General features: G+C 43.0%; 1 protein-coding gene across 1 annotated transcript in view; it reads left to right on the top strand.

Moving 5' to 3' along the window:
* ABCA12 (ATP binding cassette subfamily A member 12) overlaps positions 1-17,300 on the top strand; it is a 313,653-nt gene that overhangs the window by 167,198 nt on the left and 129,155 nt on the right. The window contains exons 34-35 of the mRNA XM_073646632.1: positions 4,877-5,073; positions 7,813-7,970. Coding sequence (XP_073502733.1) covers positions 4,877-5,073; positions 7,813-7,970 — 355 coding nt within the window. The remainder of the gene's footprint in view (positions 1-4,876; positions 5,074-7,812; positions 7,971-17,300) is intronic.

The raw sequence follows: 17,300 nt of genomic DNA, 5'->3' as shown, positions 1-17,300 counted from the left end.
TTGCTTTTTGTTTTTGCATGTCAGAAATGTTTATTTCTAAATTTTGTGCACTAATATTGGTTTACCTGGTGAAAATAAACAAGTGAGATAGAATTATATTTGGTTTTTATTAAGTTGCCTAATAATTCTGCACAGTAATAGTTACCTGCACAAACAGATATCCTCCTAAGATAGCCAAATCTAAAATAAAAACACTCCAACTTCCAAAAATATTAAGCTTGGATATTTATGAGTCTTTTGGGTTGATTGAGAACATAGTTGTTAATCAATAATAAAAATAATCCTCTAAAATACAACTTGCCTAATAATTCTGCACACAGTGTAAACTACGCGGGAGCACTGGGTTAGTGCAGAGAACGTGATCTCAAAAGATATCTTCTTTTAACAGTGAGAGTGTCCATGGAGGGTTGAGGGATCTCCAGCTTTGCAAAACCCGGAAGTTTGGGCCAGACTTTTGCCAGGAAGTTGGATCCTTTTATGGGACATTAGGGTTACTTCTGGCTACTTTTGTTAAGTGATATTTTGAAAAATCACCAATCTGAGGTTTCCCACTCTTTAAGGTGTCTTCTCCTGATTCATCAAGACATTTTTGGCCCCTCCATGCTAACTATGACTCAAAATGCCATGACGTGGGTCTCTCCAACATCATGACTAGGACTTGTGTGACATCACATATCACAGGGCAACATCGTGACATTTTGAGGCCTAGTAGATGTGGACAGGCCAAAGATGCTGGGACACAATGGGAGAAGACACCTGAAGACTGGACAGAAGCAGAGAAGGGGTGCGTGGATGGATAGGTAATGGCCAGGAAGAGGTATCGATTTGCTTTTATTTTCTTAACCATTGTCTTTTATGCTCTGGGATCTGGAGAGACCTCAGGTCCTAGCAACACTATTTTCATGATAGTAATGCAGTCTAAAGAGGCTGCCAATAACAAGATGAACGAGTAAAATGCATATTCATCAAGTGAAATGATCTTTTGTGTTGCACAAAAGATTATTATTTCTCGGCAGCTCATTATCCTGCCTAAACCGAACCTGAGCTGTCGAGAACAATGGCAGCCTATGCGCGTTGAATGACCTATTACTGATTGTTCAGTGTGAATCTGAAGCACGTTGGTCCTGTGCAAACAGGCTATTAAACGGACCACAAACAGGCAAACATTTTGTCAGTTGACAGTCGATTAATACTGTGCATCACGCAGCGTAAATCAATCTTAAAGGGAATCTGTCAGCAGGTTTTCCCACCTCATCTAATAGCAGCATAATATAGGAAAAGAGACCCTGAATCCAATGATGTATCACTTACATTACTGGATGCAGCCTTTCTGACACGATCAGAGTTTTTAGATTTGCCAATGCAGGGGAGCTGAGAAAGCTAATCCCGCTCACACAAGGCTCTCTATGTACATAACTATAGACAGTGAGCTGCTTATCACAGGAGGGGGCGGAGTCAAACTTGGAAGTGCTCACCAGCTAGTCACAGTAATGATAATCACCAGGTGATGAATCCTTTAGTGTAAGTAAACAACAGCTCACAGCCGGACATGTAATACATCGGTGAATTCAGTGTTTTAACCCCTACCTCATGCTGTCCTCAGATTACATTGAAAAAACCTGAGCAGATTCCCTTTAAGGCACATTTACTTTGCAGTGAATACATTGGATGAAAATAGAGTTTCCTGACCAAATTCAAGCAGATCTATTCAATTTTTGCACATTTTTTCATGACTAAGATATACTGTACCTATAATAACCTGAAAAGCCCTTCCACCGAGCATCCATTTTTTACATATTTTTATATAACATGTTTTATTAATAAAATCTATTACAGTAACATTGCAGATTTGCAGCTGACGACTAATATTAATCATATGGTAAATGATACCATAATTGATAAATACACTTAGAGACTTTTGCCGTCATGGCAGGTTATCAGTCACACGTCCAGCAGAAGATCACTTTGCTTTTCTCTTTTCTTCAGTAAGTATCTGGAAGCACTTTAGCTTTTTTTTTTCCTCCTTTCAGTCTCATGTGGAAGTTAGAGACGGAGGTACTGATTTATCTCAGTTAAATATCTGCAGCTCAGAACTTTCTGATCAATGGTCCAGAAAAATGATAGAAGATGGCAAAAAGATGCCTCATTGCTTTTTTTTTTTTTCTACCGGATGATCCTATATTGATTGCAAAATGTTGTGGAGCACTTTGGGATGCTGTATACACATAAAACACAATATAAATGCAAATTCCCATTAAGGGCTCCGTCCCAGTGCACTTGGAATGGTCTGAATGTAATGTATTCTTACCATAGCTGAATATTTTTACCAGGCAGACTGCTTGAGATATGGGTGCATGATATTTATTTATATGTGTATGTCATCCAGATGAAGCAGAGCTGAATTTGTCATTGAACAGTTTGGAATATACTCAGTTTGGGTAATGCATTAGTAATATAGGGTTAATGTGTAATACCATGTAAAAGTACACATACCACTATAATAAGTTGTATTAATGGTAAACCCAGCTCTTCTACACCTTACGTAGGTCGTCTTTCACGCAGGTTTAGCTTTTTGCAGACGTACCTGTATCAGAATTAGGGTGGACATTTTTCCTTTACTACAGTTGTAGGTCTCTTACAAGAAGCAGATTACTGCAAAACTAATGATATTATGAGTTAATTCATTGTCTCATTTAGACAACTGTAATTGGAAGATGTAGCGTGTTACCCGGCTTTGCTTTTTCTTGTCATTGTTATGTACGAGTAAGCTGAATAGTTACATACTCAACATTAACTCTCTATAATGACATCTTCAACAATTAAAATCACATACACAGAAGCAGCAGTTGTCTAAATATTACATAAAAAAAGGAAGAAAACAATATCCCCGGGCGAAACAAAAATATTAACATAGTTTTTTACTTCTAGCACTGATTGAGCTTATAGGGGTGTTCCACTACCAGGATATTGATTACCTTTCTCTAGGAGAAGTCATCAATATTAGAATGGTGGAGGTCCGATCGATGCCTGTCATCTTCACCAATCCGCTGTTACCAGCTCTGTATATAGTGTACAGTGTACAGAGCGGAACATCGCAGCACCATTAAAAAGTGTAGTGGCTGCTCCTGGGTACTGCAGAACAAGTTCTTTATGCACTAAACCACCCGTGTGTCATTATGCAGTTAGGATTTAGCTTTCCAACCTGTTTATTTCAGAATTAACTAAAAAAAAAAGATTAATAAAGCTATGTTCACACACACACAGTGCTCTCCCCTGAGCATTGAATCGGGGTGTCAGTCGGAATCCCTGAAAAACAGCAACAGAACCCCGATAGAGCCATTCACTATTATGAGGCTGATGGAGTCACTTTAGCCACTTTCTGTTCTCCATCCTAGCATTGTATGTCTTTTTCGGATGTCGTGCGCAGCAGAGAGCACTGTATATGTGTGCACGTAGCCAAAGTTAGAGGAGTCAGGGATGTCAGTCCAATCGTCATACTTTTAACTGATATATTATTTTACTCTTCGCTAGCTGTAGATATTAGGCTTTAGATTCGGCTTGATGGGGCCACCATCTATAGTTACAATCTGCCACATGGAGCACCAAGGATCTAACAAGGTGGGCACTATAGTGCCCAGTCTGAGAAGTCTTGTAGTCATTTGCCCTGCACAATGCGCCTGTTAAGAAGGGGGTAATTGGGGATAATTGTTGGTCAGGCGACCATATAGAAAACCCTATATTGAATTTCTATGGAGATCATCGGAAGGTTTTCAGTGTTATAATTGTACTATTCTAAAATGAACCAGTATTGATAACATATTTTCTTTAAAGGGGTTGTTTCACATTCTCAAATGGGTAAAATTACAAAGTACTTGTAAAAACAAGAAAATTTACAATTTATCTCTTACTAAAAATCCGTTCAAGAATAGATGGAGTTTTATTTTTAGTGTGCACTGCTCATTGCCCATTGACGGCACGTGTTTTATTTTATGATAAGGAGTGCAGGTCTTGCAAACTCTTTTCTATAGAGTTTGCAAGCACTGCTTTGAAGCTGGACAGATCGCTGTCACCCAGCTGTGAAAGTAACCCATCGGCGCCACTTGATTGCACGACCATGCACAATGGGTTACTATGACAGCAGCATCTAAAGAGACTGACAGCAGCATCTAAAGAGACTGACAGCAGCATCTAAATGGTTAACAGCTGCTGGCTGATCTCAGCTCTGATCGCGGCTGTTAGAGACAGAGGCCGGCTATTTTATATAGATGGCTTTAGCCACGTGTGGAAGCAGCTCAGCTCCTGGGCCTCCTCCACACACAGTAAGCCCAGCACATTTATACAGTTATGCTTACCTAATATTATGTCTTGTGAAATATTATAATACATATTTTCATTTTTTACAAACCTAGAACTATAGGACATAGAAGACTGCATACAACACAAACAAGATATACAAAACCCCTGAAAGTGCACTCTTGGCATTTGTAACATAAAATGTGTTAGCTTATTTTTTTACATTGGATATTTCATTGTTTTGTCCCCATAAAAAAATATAAATCTAATTGTTATTTTGAAAAATATTCAGAAAACTAGTAACTGCTGCTAAGAAGTTATTTAACACTTGGCCACTGGGTGTCGCTGTTTCACTGGTGATCAGAGTTGACATTGAATTCTATTGGAAGCTAAAACTCTGGTCTTTCCGCAATAACCAGCAGCTCCCACTCTTTAATAAAATATAAATATGCAGAGAGATGAAATGCTCCTTGAAGAATATGTAATCCTCACACATACAGTGTTCCATAAAGTCACACAGAGTAATACTGATTCTTGACATATTAATATTAAGCTTCCATATTTTTTCTACTTTTTTTGTCAGGACACTTAAAGACACTGGATTATACAAGCATCGCCACAAAGCAGTAAAGACCTTATCTGGTGGGATGAGAAGGAAGCTGTCTATCTGCATAGCACTGATTGGTGGCTCCAAAGTGGTCATTTTAGATGAGCCGACCACTGGGGTGGACCCTTGTTCAAGGCGAAGTATCTGGGAAGTCATTTCCAAAAATAAAAAGGGTAAGAACCAATAGTGAATAAAAGACCTATTACACTGAAGACTGTGCTGAAGGAGTTCAATGACTGCAGTAGTATGCAGGTCCTAATGCTTAAAGAAGTGTTAGAGGTCAAACATAAGAAGGAAAGCAATACAACCCTGGCACAAAGTTAGCTTTGATGTTCAGGAGCATTAAAGGGGTTGTCCAACATTAGGGTACAAATCTTCAGTCACCGTATGTGACCATAGACTTGTGAGTCCTCACATTGTGTGCAAAACGACTCTCCAGTGCCGGGAGCGGGCGGTCATTTGACTTCAAGTATGTGATTTATATACTTCCGGCCACATTCCGACTAGACGTGTCCGGTTTCACTCGATTCCCTTACATTGGCAAATCACATACTTGCAGTTATTGCCCGCCACCAGCACCGGAGATGCCTCACAGCCCGAAGTGCGTGCGATGTGAGGATTCGCAAGTCTACAGTCACACAGAATAACTAGACTTGCACTCTAAAGCCAGAAAGCTCCTTTAAGGCTATGAGATAATTTGTACTGCCTAATCTGAGAGCGCTGAGCGCTCCTCCCATCAGCCTAAGGCGTTTTTAAATAGAGCTTGAGCTAACCTGCCTATACAATTGCAGGCTTTTAGCCCAGGAGAGGCATTATGTTAGGTCAGGGACCCAACAAAGGGGTACGCCTTGTCGCTGGCTCTTGGGCTCACATGAATTGGCCAATTTGTGAGCTAAGTAACATCATTTTTTAACGTATTTTCTACAACAGTAATGCAGTTCCAATTTCATATATTCAATGTTTGCATATTATAGCGTTTCAGAGGGCAGCTTTAAAGGGAACCTGTCACGTCCTTGTTACTATCATCACTGCCCCCATTGCTTTGTTAGGGATGCAATGTGCATCACTAACAAGCTGTTTTCATGAGAATTGGTGGTATTATAATACTTTTCTAACATTTTATATACTTTGTCCTACCTGCTCGTATTCAGTCATAGGGGTGTGATTCTCAGATTCAGTCATGGTGGGGGCGCCGCATTCAGTCAGTGCTGGCGCCGCCCATGACATTTGAATACTGCTCCCGGCAAGCTCTATGTTTGTGGGGCGCATTTACACACGTCGGGCCGCTGGTCATGCACTTGCGCACTGAGGCTGTGTGATTACCTGCTTCAGTGCACATGCGCTGTGACCTGTGACTCCCGGCACTTGCAAAGTCAATGTATCTTGCGGTCCCCGCATGCGCAGTGACACTGCAGCGGTGACCGCAATATACATGACCGCGCACGCGCCGGGAGCCACAGGTCACAGCGCATGCGCATTGAAGCAGGTAATCACACGGGCTCAGTGCGCACGTGCTGGACCAGCGGCCCGACGTGTGTAAATGTGCATGCGCCCCATAAACATAGCGCTTGCCAGGAGCAGTATTCAAATGTCATGGGCGATGCCAGCACTGACTGAATGCGGCGCCCCCGCATGACTGAATCTGAGAATCACACCCCTAAGACTGAATACGAGCAGGTAAGATAAAGTATATAAAACGTTATAACATCATTATATTACCACCGATTTTCATGAAAACAGCTTGTTAGTGATGCACATCGCTTCCCTAACAAAGCAATGGGGGTAGTGAAGATAGTAACTAGGATGTGGCAGGTTCCCTTTAATTTGTTAGCTATATAGAGTGGCTCTCTTAGCTTGCACCTGTTCACATTTGTCTTTTTCTGTTGGAAATGTCGGTCAGTTTTTTTTTATATTTGTAGTTCAATAGAGTTTGTAATTATTTTATCTATCATTTATGACCACAGTCCACATCAAGATTGAATATGCAGGGAAACAATGAGCCTTTAAAAGTCAAACAATGCAGTTTTTTTTTATAAAATCGAATTGCAAAAATTATTTTCTGCCCCAAATTCATGCATTTAAAGGGGTTGTCCACTACTAAGACAACCCCTTCTTGAACTAAATGTTAGGCCCCAATAAAATAAAAAAACCTATACTTACCTCTGGTGCTGGCGCCGTTCCAGCGGTTTCAGCACTGGCGGTCCTGGAACTGTGATGCAGTGGAGTGACACGTGGTGCCCAGCACCCAATCAGTGCTGGCGTCACTGTCCCCGCCTACTGTCAAATTGAATATGAAGAGGAAGTCTGAGATCAGCTGCAGCCCGGACTTACTCTTCATGTTTTATTTGTCTGAAAGCGGAGACCGTGACGCCAGCGCTGATGGGGCACCATGTGTCATTCCACCGCATCACAACCCCAGGACCGTAGATGCCGACACCGCTGGAAAGGCACCAGCATCGGAGGTGAATATAGGTTTTTTTATTTTATTGGGGCCAAACATTTAGTTCAAGAAGGGGTTGTCCTAGCAGTGGACAACCCTTTTAAGTTTAAAAAAAAAATGTCTACAGAGGTGGACTACTTTGAGGTGGACTACATTTGTCCCCTATTTTTTTCCGTATTACAAATGGCAACTTTTGCAGCAGAGCCCAGCAGAACTGAAGGATTCTCCTTTATGTTTTGCACACTTTTGCCATTTTTTCTTGGCATGGAAATAGCAGAGATGGGGTAAAGAGGTCTGTACTTGGAGTAGAGGGTGTCAGACGTGCGTCAGTAAGCCGCTTTGCCTAAACCAAGGTATCTAGATACAGTGTGAGGAGGGCAGAGAACTGAATTTTTGTCTAAGGTGAAGTCTAGCTCCGGCTCTGCTTTTCCTGCATGGAAATAAAAATACATTTTGTGCTTTGCTATTTCAGATAAAACAATAATTTTGTCCACTCACCACTTGGATGAGGCAGAAGTTCTTAGTGATCGCATTGCTTTCCTTGAGAGGGGAGGTCTGAGGTGTTGTGGGACCCCAAGGTTCCTCAAAGAGAAATTTGGAAGTGGTTACCGTCTCACTCTCACCAAAAAGGTAAATTATTCCAAATCTGGAAAAAAAAGTTATTATGATACAGTATGGTATGGAAATACTATGGAATTTTATCTTTTTGAGTCGTCAATAGCTGGAGATCATATAACAAGTCTGAGCATTAATTTTAGTGTTTATAGTAGCAAATTAATTTGTTTGAAATTGTCCTAATCCTCTGTGCGAATATATTGGACATGTTGGAAATGTTTTTACTGAAGAAAATCCCACAAAAGTGATGTTACCACATTCCTGTAGAAACGAAAAGAGCAAAGAAAAATCGTTTGGATCTTGGTTACAATAAAAACATCTGCGCTTACAAGATCGAAAAGGATTGTTAAAAAATAATGACAAAAAAACGTAAAATACTAAATAGTTTCTGCAGACTGATGTAGCAATCATTAAATGAATGCTCATTGCTAGAGATGAGCGGTGTTCGACTAGAACTGTTCGCCAATCTCAAATTCGAGCTGTTTTGGGCGGTGTTCGAGTTGTTCGACGAACCCGAACGATTTGCAAAAAATTCGGCTGTTCGAGGTTATGTTCGATAACTGTTCGTGCACCAAAAGCGTGTCCTGCATGTCTGGTGCTATTTAGAGCACCAATCATGCAGGGATTGTCTGCCACTCACTGTAATGCCACAGCCATGGTGGTTGTGGCATTACAGTGATTGCCCAAATCGATGGGAACAGTGCCAACAGTGAAACATGAAAAGCCGGCAATTCAGCAGCGGCATACACCGGTACCCGACAATTTAGAACCGAAAGAATAGAGCTTCACACATAGATTAGATAGATAAAAACATGTCAGTCACATATATAATAAGTACAGTGAAAGTGCTGCTTACTGTACTTGTCATTTAGCGTAAAGGATTTATCAAAAAAAATAATAGTGTTTTCATGCACCGTCTCTTTAAAAAAGCCGGCCGGCAATTCAGCAGCGGTACCCGACAATTTAGAATAGAAGGAATAGAGAATCACACATAGATTAGATAGATAGAAACATGTCAGTCACATATATATGAAGTACAGTGACAGTGTTGATTACTGTACTTGTCATTTAGTGTAAAGGATTTATCAAAAAAAATAATAGTGTTTTCATGCACCGTCTCTTTAAAAAAGCCGGCCGGCAATTCAGCATCTGTACCCAACAATTTAGAATAGAAGGAATAGAGAATCACACATAGATTAGATAGATAGAAACATGTCAGTCACATATATATGAAGTACAGTGACAGTGTTGCTTACTGTACTTGTCATTTAGTGTAAAGGATTTATTAAAAAAAATAATAGTGTTTTCATGCACCGTCTCTTTAAGAAAGCCGGCCGGCAATTCAGCATCTGTACCCGACAATTTATAATAGACAGAATAGAGCTTCACACATAGATTAGATAGATAGAAACATGTCAGTCACATATATAATAAGTACAGTGATAGTGTTGGTTACTGTACTTGTCATTTAGTATTAAAATAAAGGATTTATTATTAAAAAAATTGGCGTGGGGTTCCCCTTAATTTTAGGCTCTAGCGGAGGTTAAGCAGACAGCTGGGGCAGATGTTTGAAGCCTGGGAAGGGGGTAATACCCACGAAGCTTCCCAGGCTACTAATATCAGCCCCCAGCTGAATACATAGCCTTTACTAGCTATTAAAATGGGGGACCCCCCCAAAAAAATGACGTGGGGTCCCCCCTAATTTAATAGCTAGCAAAGGCTAGGCAGACAGCTGGGGGCTGATATTAATAGCCCAGGAAGGGAGCCATGAATATTGGCCCCCTCCCAGGCTAGAAACACCAGCCGTCAGCCGCCCCAGAAATGGCGCATTCATAGGATGCGCCAATTCTGGCACTTAGCCTCGCTCTTCCACGCTGCCCTGGTGCGGTGGCAGGGGGTAATAGGGCTGGGGTTGATGTCAGCTTATAATGCCAGCTGACATCAAGCCCAGGTTAGTAATGGAGAGGCGTCTATAAGACACCCCCATTACTAACCCCATAGTCAAAGTTAAAAAAAACACAAACACCCAGAATAAAGTCCTTTAATTGAAATAAAGACACAATTCTTTATTGTTCTAAATTAAACCATACTTACCGTCACGCCCATTCCAGCTGAAGCCAACAATCTCCTGTAATAAAAATAAAATAATAAAGCAACCTCATCCTTACCTTTCCATGGTTCCCACGACAGCTTCAGCTCTGCTACATCGAGATGACAGGCTGGACCGCAGCAGAACGCCGCCATCCAGCCTGTCATCCCGCAGACACTGAGAAGAGCAGGCTTGCTTGCGCTCCACATTGTCTCTCTGTGACGGCATAAAGATGAGCCGAGGTCATGTCCAATGAACTCGGCTCACCTCATGCACGTCACTTACAGCGTGGGAGAATTCTCACGCTGAAGCGCTGAGTGCAGGAGAATTTTCCCACGCTGTCAGTGAGGTGCATGAGGTGAGCTGAGTTCATTGGACATGAGCTCACCTCATGCACGTCACTGACAGCGTGGGAGAATTCTCCTGCACTCAGCACTTCAGCGTGAGAATTTTCCCACGCTGTCAGTGACGTGCATGAGGTGAGCCGAGTTCATTGGACATGACCTCGGCTCATCTGGATGCCGTCACAGCGAGGCACTGAGGAGCGCAAGCATGCCTGCTCTTCTCAGTGTCTGCGGCATGACAGGCTGGATGGCAGCGTTCTGCTGCGGTCCAGCCTGTCATCTCGATGTAGCAGAGCTGAAGCTGTCCTGGGAACCATGGAAAGGTAAGGATGAGGTTGGTTTATTATTTTTCTTTTATTGCAGGAGATCGTTGGCTTCAGCTGGAATGGGCGTGATGGTAAGTATAGTTTAATTTAGAACAATAAAGAATTGTGTGTTTATTTCAATTAAAGGACTTTATTCTGGGTGTTGTGTTTTTTTTAAATACTTTACTAGAAATTCATGGCGGTCATGTCTAATACTGGCGTGACCCCATGAATTTTGGGCTTGGGGCCAGCTGATAATACCAAGCTGGCCCTAACCCCTTTATTACCCAGTGAGTCACCGCACCAGGGCCCTGGATGAGTTGGGTACAGCGCCAGAAGATGGCGCTTCTATGAACGCGCCATTTTCCGGGGTGGCTGCGGACTGCAATTTGCAGCGGGGGGGGCCCAGAAAGCTTGGGCCTCCCTGCGCTGCAGATTCCAGCCCCCAGCTGCCTAGTTGTACCTGGCTGGACACAAAAATAGGGCGAAGCCCCACTTCAATTTTTTTTAATTATTTCATGAAATTCATGAAATAATTAAGAAAAAAAGGGCTTCCCTATATTGTTGTGTCCGGCCAGGTACAAATAGGCAGCTGGTGGATGGGGGCAGCCCGTTCCTGCCTGCTGTACCTGGCTGGACACAAATATAGTGCGAAGCCCCACTTCAATTTTTTTAAATTATTTCAGGAAATTCATGAAATAATTAAAAAAAAATTGACGTGGGGCTTCGCACTATATTTGTGTCCAGTCAGGTGCAGCAGGCAGGAACGGGCTGCCCCCAACCACCAGCTGCCTATTTGTACCTGGCCGGACACAACAATATAGGGAAGCCCTTTTTTTCTTAATTATTTCATGAAATAATTTAAAGAAAATTGACGTGGGGCTTCGCCCTGTTTTTGTGTCCAGCCAGGTACAACTATGCAGCTGGGGGCTGGAATCCGCAGCGCAGGGAGGCCCAAGCTTTCTGGGCCACCCCCGCTGCAAATTGCAGTCCGCAGCCACCCCGGAAAATGGCGCGTTCATAGAAGCGCCATCTTCTGGCGCTGTACCCAACTCATCCAGGGCCCTGATGCGGTGGCTCACTGGATAATAAAGGGGTTAGGGCCAGCTTGGCATTATCAGCTGGCCCTAAGCCCAAAATTCATGGGGTCACGCCAATATTAGACATGACCACCATGAATTTCTAGTAAAGTATTTAAAAAAAAACACAACACCCAGAAAAAAGTCCTTTAATTGAAATAAACACACAATTCTTTATTGTTCTAAATTAAACCATACTTACCGTCACGCCCATTCCAGCTGAAGCCAACGATCTCCTGAAATAAAAGAAAAATAATAAAGCAACATCATCCTTACCTTTCCATGGTTCCCATGACAGCTTCAGCTCTGCTACATCGAGATGACAGGCTGGACCACAGCAGAACGCTGCCATCCAGCCTGTCATCCCGCAGACACTGAGAAGCGCAGGCTTGCTTGCGCTCCACAGTGTCTCTCTGTGAGGGCATCCAGATGAGCCGAGTTAATGTCCAATGAACTCGGCTCACCTCATGCACGTCACTGACAGCGTGGAAAAATTCTCCTGCACTCAGCGCTTCAGCGTGGGAGAATTCTCACACTGAAGCGCTGAGTGCAGGAGAATTCTCCCACGCTGTCAGTGACGTGCAGGAGGTGAGCTGAGTTCATTGGACATGAGCTCACCTTATGCACGTCACTGACAGCGTGGGAAAATTCTCCTGCACTCAGCGCTTCAGCGTGGGAGAATTCTCACGCTGAAGCGCTGAGTGCAGGAGAATTCTCCCACGCTGTCAGTGACGTGCAGGAGGTGAGCTGAGTTCATTGGACATGAGCTCACCTTATGCACGTCACTGACAGCATGGGAGAATTCTCCTGCACTCAGCGCTTCAGCGTGAGAATTTTCCCACGCTGTCAGTGACGTGCATGAGGTGCGCCGAGTTCATTGGACATGAACTCGTCTCATCTTTATGCCGTCACAGCCAGACACTGCAGAGCGCAAGCATGCCTGCGCTTCTCAGTGTCTGCGGGATGACAGGCTGGATGGCAGCGTTCTGCTGCGGTCCAGCCTGTCATCTCGATGTAGCAGAGCTGAAGCTGTCGTGGGAACCATGGAAAGGTAAGGATGATGTTGCTTTATTATTTTTCTTTTATTGCAGGAGATCGTTGGCTTCAGCTGGAATGGGCGTGATGGTAAGTATGGTTTAATTTAGAACAATAAAGGATTGTGTCTTTATTTCAATTAAAGGACTTTATTCTGGGTGTTTGTGTTTTCTTTTAACTTTGACTATGGGGTTAGTAATGGGGGTGTCTTATAGACGCCTCTCCATTACTAACCTGGGCTTGATGTCAGCTGGCATTATAAGCTGACATCAACCCCAGCCCTATTACCCCCTGCCACCGCTACAGGGCAGCGTGGAAGAACGAGGCTAAGTGCCAGAATTGGCGCATCCTATGAATGCGCCATTTCTGGGGCGGCTGACGGCTGGTGTTTCTAGCCTGGGAGGGGGCCAATATTCATGGCACCCTTCCTGGGCTATTAATATCAGCCCCCAGCTGTCTGCCTAGCCTTTGCTAGCTATTAAATTAGGGGGGACCCCACGTCATTTTTTTGGGGGGGGGTCCCCCATTTTAATAGCTAGTAAAGGCTATGTATTCAGCTGGGGGCTCATATTAGTAGCCTGGGAAGCTCCGTGGGTATTACCCCCTTCCCAGGCTTCAAACATCTGCCCCAGCTGTCTGCTTAACCTCCGCTAGAGACTAAAATTAAGGGGAACCCCACGCCAATTTTTTTTAATAATAAATCCTTTATTTTAATACTAAATGACAAGTACAGTAACCAACACTATCACTGTACTTCATATATATGTGACTGACATGTTTCTATCTATCTAATCTATGTGTGAAGCTCTATTCTGTCTGTTATAAATTGTCGGGTACAGATGCTGAATTGCCGGCCGGCTTTTTTAAAGAGACAGTGCATGAAAACACTATTATATTTTTTAATAAATCCTTTACACTAAATGACAAGTACAGTAAGCAACACTGTCACTGTACTTCATATATATGTGACTGACATGTTTCTATCTATCTAATCTATGTGTGAGGCTCTATTCCTTCTTGTCTAAATTGTCGGGTACCGGTGTATGCCGCTGCTGAATTGCCGGCCGGCTTTTTTAAAGAAAGCGTCTTCTGAGCAGTTTGTCAGCTTTTGGACACCTTTGAAGGTGTTTTCTATGTGTTTCTATGTGTTTTTGTTTGCCTGCCATTGGTTTTAACGGTGTTCGACGGTGTTCTAAGGTGTTCGACGAACAGTTCGACGAACAGTTCCTCGAACATCCCGGTGTTCGACGAACCGAACCGAACCCGAACACTACGGGGGTGGCTCAACACTACTCATTGCTTCACAAACGTTCATCTGGCGCAATGAATGTTCAGAAGAAATTTGTGTAATTCAGTTGCTCCAAGGGTGTTTACAGCGTTTTTGCCCATCAGGGCTTACGTCCGGATCCCCCCCCCCCCACACAAAACGGGATTTGGGTTTAAGCACCGATGGGGCAATAGATAATGGTGCCAAAAGAGTCAACATGTGCTTTGCCGTGCATCATTTTCGGGTGTGTACGCCTACTGGAGGCGGACACTCAGATGTAGTAGACTCCTTCTGGGTGTCCGCCTCCAGTGGTCGTATACGCCCGAAAACGTTGCACGACAAAGCGCACATTGACTCTATCGGCACCATTATAGTCTATGGCCTTGTCGGCGCATACTTCCATATCCAGTTTTGTGGGGGGGAATCCGGATGTAAGCCCTGATGGGCAAAAACGCTGTGTGAAAGCACCCTTATACAGAGTCAGTAAGCTGCTGCTTCTGTATTTGGCCTGTTTAGTTGCCACTTTACTTGTATGTTCACATGGAGTCTTTACAATCAAAGTGTATTTTCAGCAGAATCCGCGACCGATCCTCAGATTTCTGCTGTTGATTTGTAGTCTGACCTCTTGTGGGTCTCTTTTTGGGTCTGCCCACAAACTAGTCCAATTCAAAATGGCTAAGCCTTTTGTGGCTAACCACCGCAGTTTCCTGGGGCAGCACAGTGGCTGAGTGGTTAGCATTGTAGCCTTGCAGAGCTAGGACAACAGATGCAAGGAGTTTGTATGTTCTTCCCATGTTTGCGTGGGTTTCCTCCAGGTTCTCCGGTTTCCTTGCACACTCCGAATCTAACGACATACTGATAGGGAATGTAGATTGTGAGCCCCAATGATGAGAGTGATGATTTCTGTAAAGCGCAGTGAAATATGATGGCAGTATATAAGTGAATAAAATAAATAAACCACTTCAATAAGTGTCACCAAAAATATTGACTGCATGTGACTCTCCCATTGGTTTGTGGGTGATTTTTCCAGCGTATTTAATTACAAACAAATTTGCATAAACTAAACTTATTGTGAACAAAAAGACTGCAGAGGACTGCAAGAAACATCAATCTCATTATGCTTTCCCTTCAGAGCTGTAATCTCTTGTTTATCCATTGACAGCCTACACCCGACTGCCTACCTTTTAAAGGGGTATTTTCAAGATAGGAGATATCTTACTGATCTCTTGGGGGTATTATTGCTGGTACCTCCATCGATCCCAAGAATTGGGGCTCTTCGCCCCATGTGAATTGAACGCTAGTCGATCATGTGTACTGCTGCTCAATTCATTCTTAAAGAGGTTGTCTAGGACTTTGTTTTTTTATTTTTTCCCTGCAGTGCTAAGAACTTACCGGCAGATAGGCCCTGCAATCATCTCTTCCAGCTCAGAGCGGTCACTGACCATTCCTGCCGGTTATTCCCCTGCTTCCTGTGATATCATGTCAACAGGGCATAACCTTCTCTTCTGCTCTGCTCTATCGATGGGACGTCACTGCCAAAGTCATGCTTATTGACAGCTGGCTCCCTGCTGCCAACTGCCAGCTGTCAATCACCCCGTCGACAGAGCAGCGCAGCAGAGGAAGAGTTTTTCTGTCTATTTAAAGTCAAACGAAGCAGGAGTATCGCCGCCTGAGCCAAGAGAGATCGTCACAAGTCAGCAACTACCTGCCAGTAAGTTCTTAGCCCCATAGGAAACAAAAAGGGCCCTGATAACCCCTTCAATGGAAGTGCTGGAGATAGCCTAGTACAGTATTTGGTGGGTCTCCGATACCCCCGTAAGAATTAATGTGGCGGCAGTTTATATGATCGATCATCTCTCCAATCACAGGGACAATTCAGATCCTTGGTTCTTAGGTTGGTTGAGTTTCAAGGTGTCAGACCACAGTGATTGGAAAATTATCTCCTGCCTAATGGATTAGGGGTAACTTCCAAACTTGAGAATACTCCTTTAAAGAGGGTTCTCTTTAGAATAGGTCATCAATATCAGATTAGTGGGAGTCTGACACTCATCACCCCCATTGATCAGCTGTTATTAGCCTCGGTGGTAGCCGGATGTGGATACTGAATGGAGCAGCGCAGCACAATTTCCTTTAAGGAGTAGCCACCACTGCTAGGTACCGAAGATCAGCTCATATTGAAGATATCCATTACAAACAGGGCAATAGATAAGGGCAATAGATAAGTTTGTTCCCAGAGTGCTTCTTTAGAAATGGAAGCCGGTGTGATCATAGCTTTATTGGTGAGCCAAATGAGTATACATATTATAATATAAAATATCCCTCTTGCTTTTATATCAGCAGGGAGACATTTTCTAGTCTCGGCAAGACCAAATGAGATAACTAAGGCACTTTCTCATGCCATTCATTATTCATTATTCCTTCATGTGACTGCAGCTCATCAATTCAATACGAGTCAGCGCTGTCATTATGGCCTATACATATTAGTGAGGCAATTTTCTAAATAAAATCAAATGAAGAGGTTTTATACAGGGAAAAAAAACACCAGAACCAGATTGAGGAGAGTTAACAGCGATTCCTTCTCCAATCTTCTTCCACAACTCAGTACAAACTCCGAGAACAAAAGTTACCAAACAAATTAATTCTTCTCTGGTCTTAAAATACCAGGACTGATGCATCTTATTGGGTTGACCTCAAATGTGAACCAGCTTATCGACTCCAGAAGTTCTAATTCACAATCCAGACATGCCTTGATCACAAGGCCAGGAAATAAAAGCAAAAGGCAGAATAATGATGCATCGTGCATGCATAAAACCATGATAAGTGGGCGCCAGGACAAGTAGCAGATTCTGACTTTACTTTCATAGCTCCATCAGCCTATGCATAAAAGAACTTTGTGATTGAATACAGAGACCATACATTAATGAAGGCACTGGAGATATACAAGGCCAAACAATTAGACACAGACATGCTGCTCTTTTTCCATGGAAACCCGACAACTGAGAGTTGAAAACTGTATGGTAAATGCAAGGGTTTTGCAAACCAATTAATAATCTCATTTGTATCCATTCTGCAATGCCCTGTTATCAGAATGACCTTGAATAAACAAACTAAACTCTTTAAAGTCTGTGGAAGTTAAAATCAACTAAAGTTGGTTATGGAAATGTATTTATAATGGTACAGATGTGGTTAAGATAGGTTGGTGGTGGACTTCGAAGCTATCTGGGGC

This window comes from Phyllobates terribilis, unplaced genomic scaffold (genome assembly GCF_046119375.1).
Source record: "Phyllobates terribilis strain yellow unplaced genomic scaffold, ASM4611937v1 Scaffold_9__5_contigs__length_417890890, whole genome shotgun sequence".
Lineage (NCBI taxonomy): Eukaryota > Metazoa > Chordata > Amphibia > Anura > Dendrobatidae > Phyllobates > Phyllobates terribilis.
This window is presented reverse-complemented; position numbering and strand designations above follow the sequence as displayed.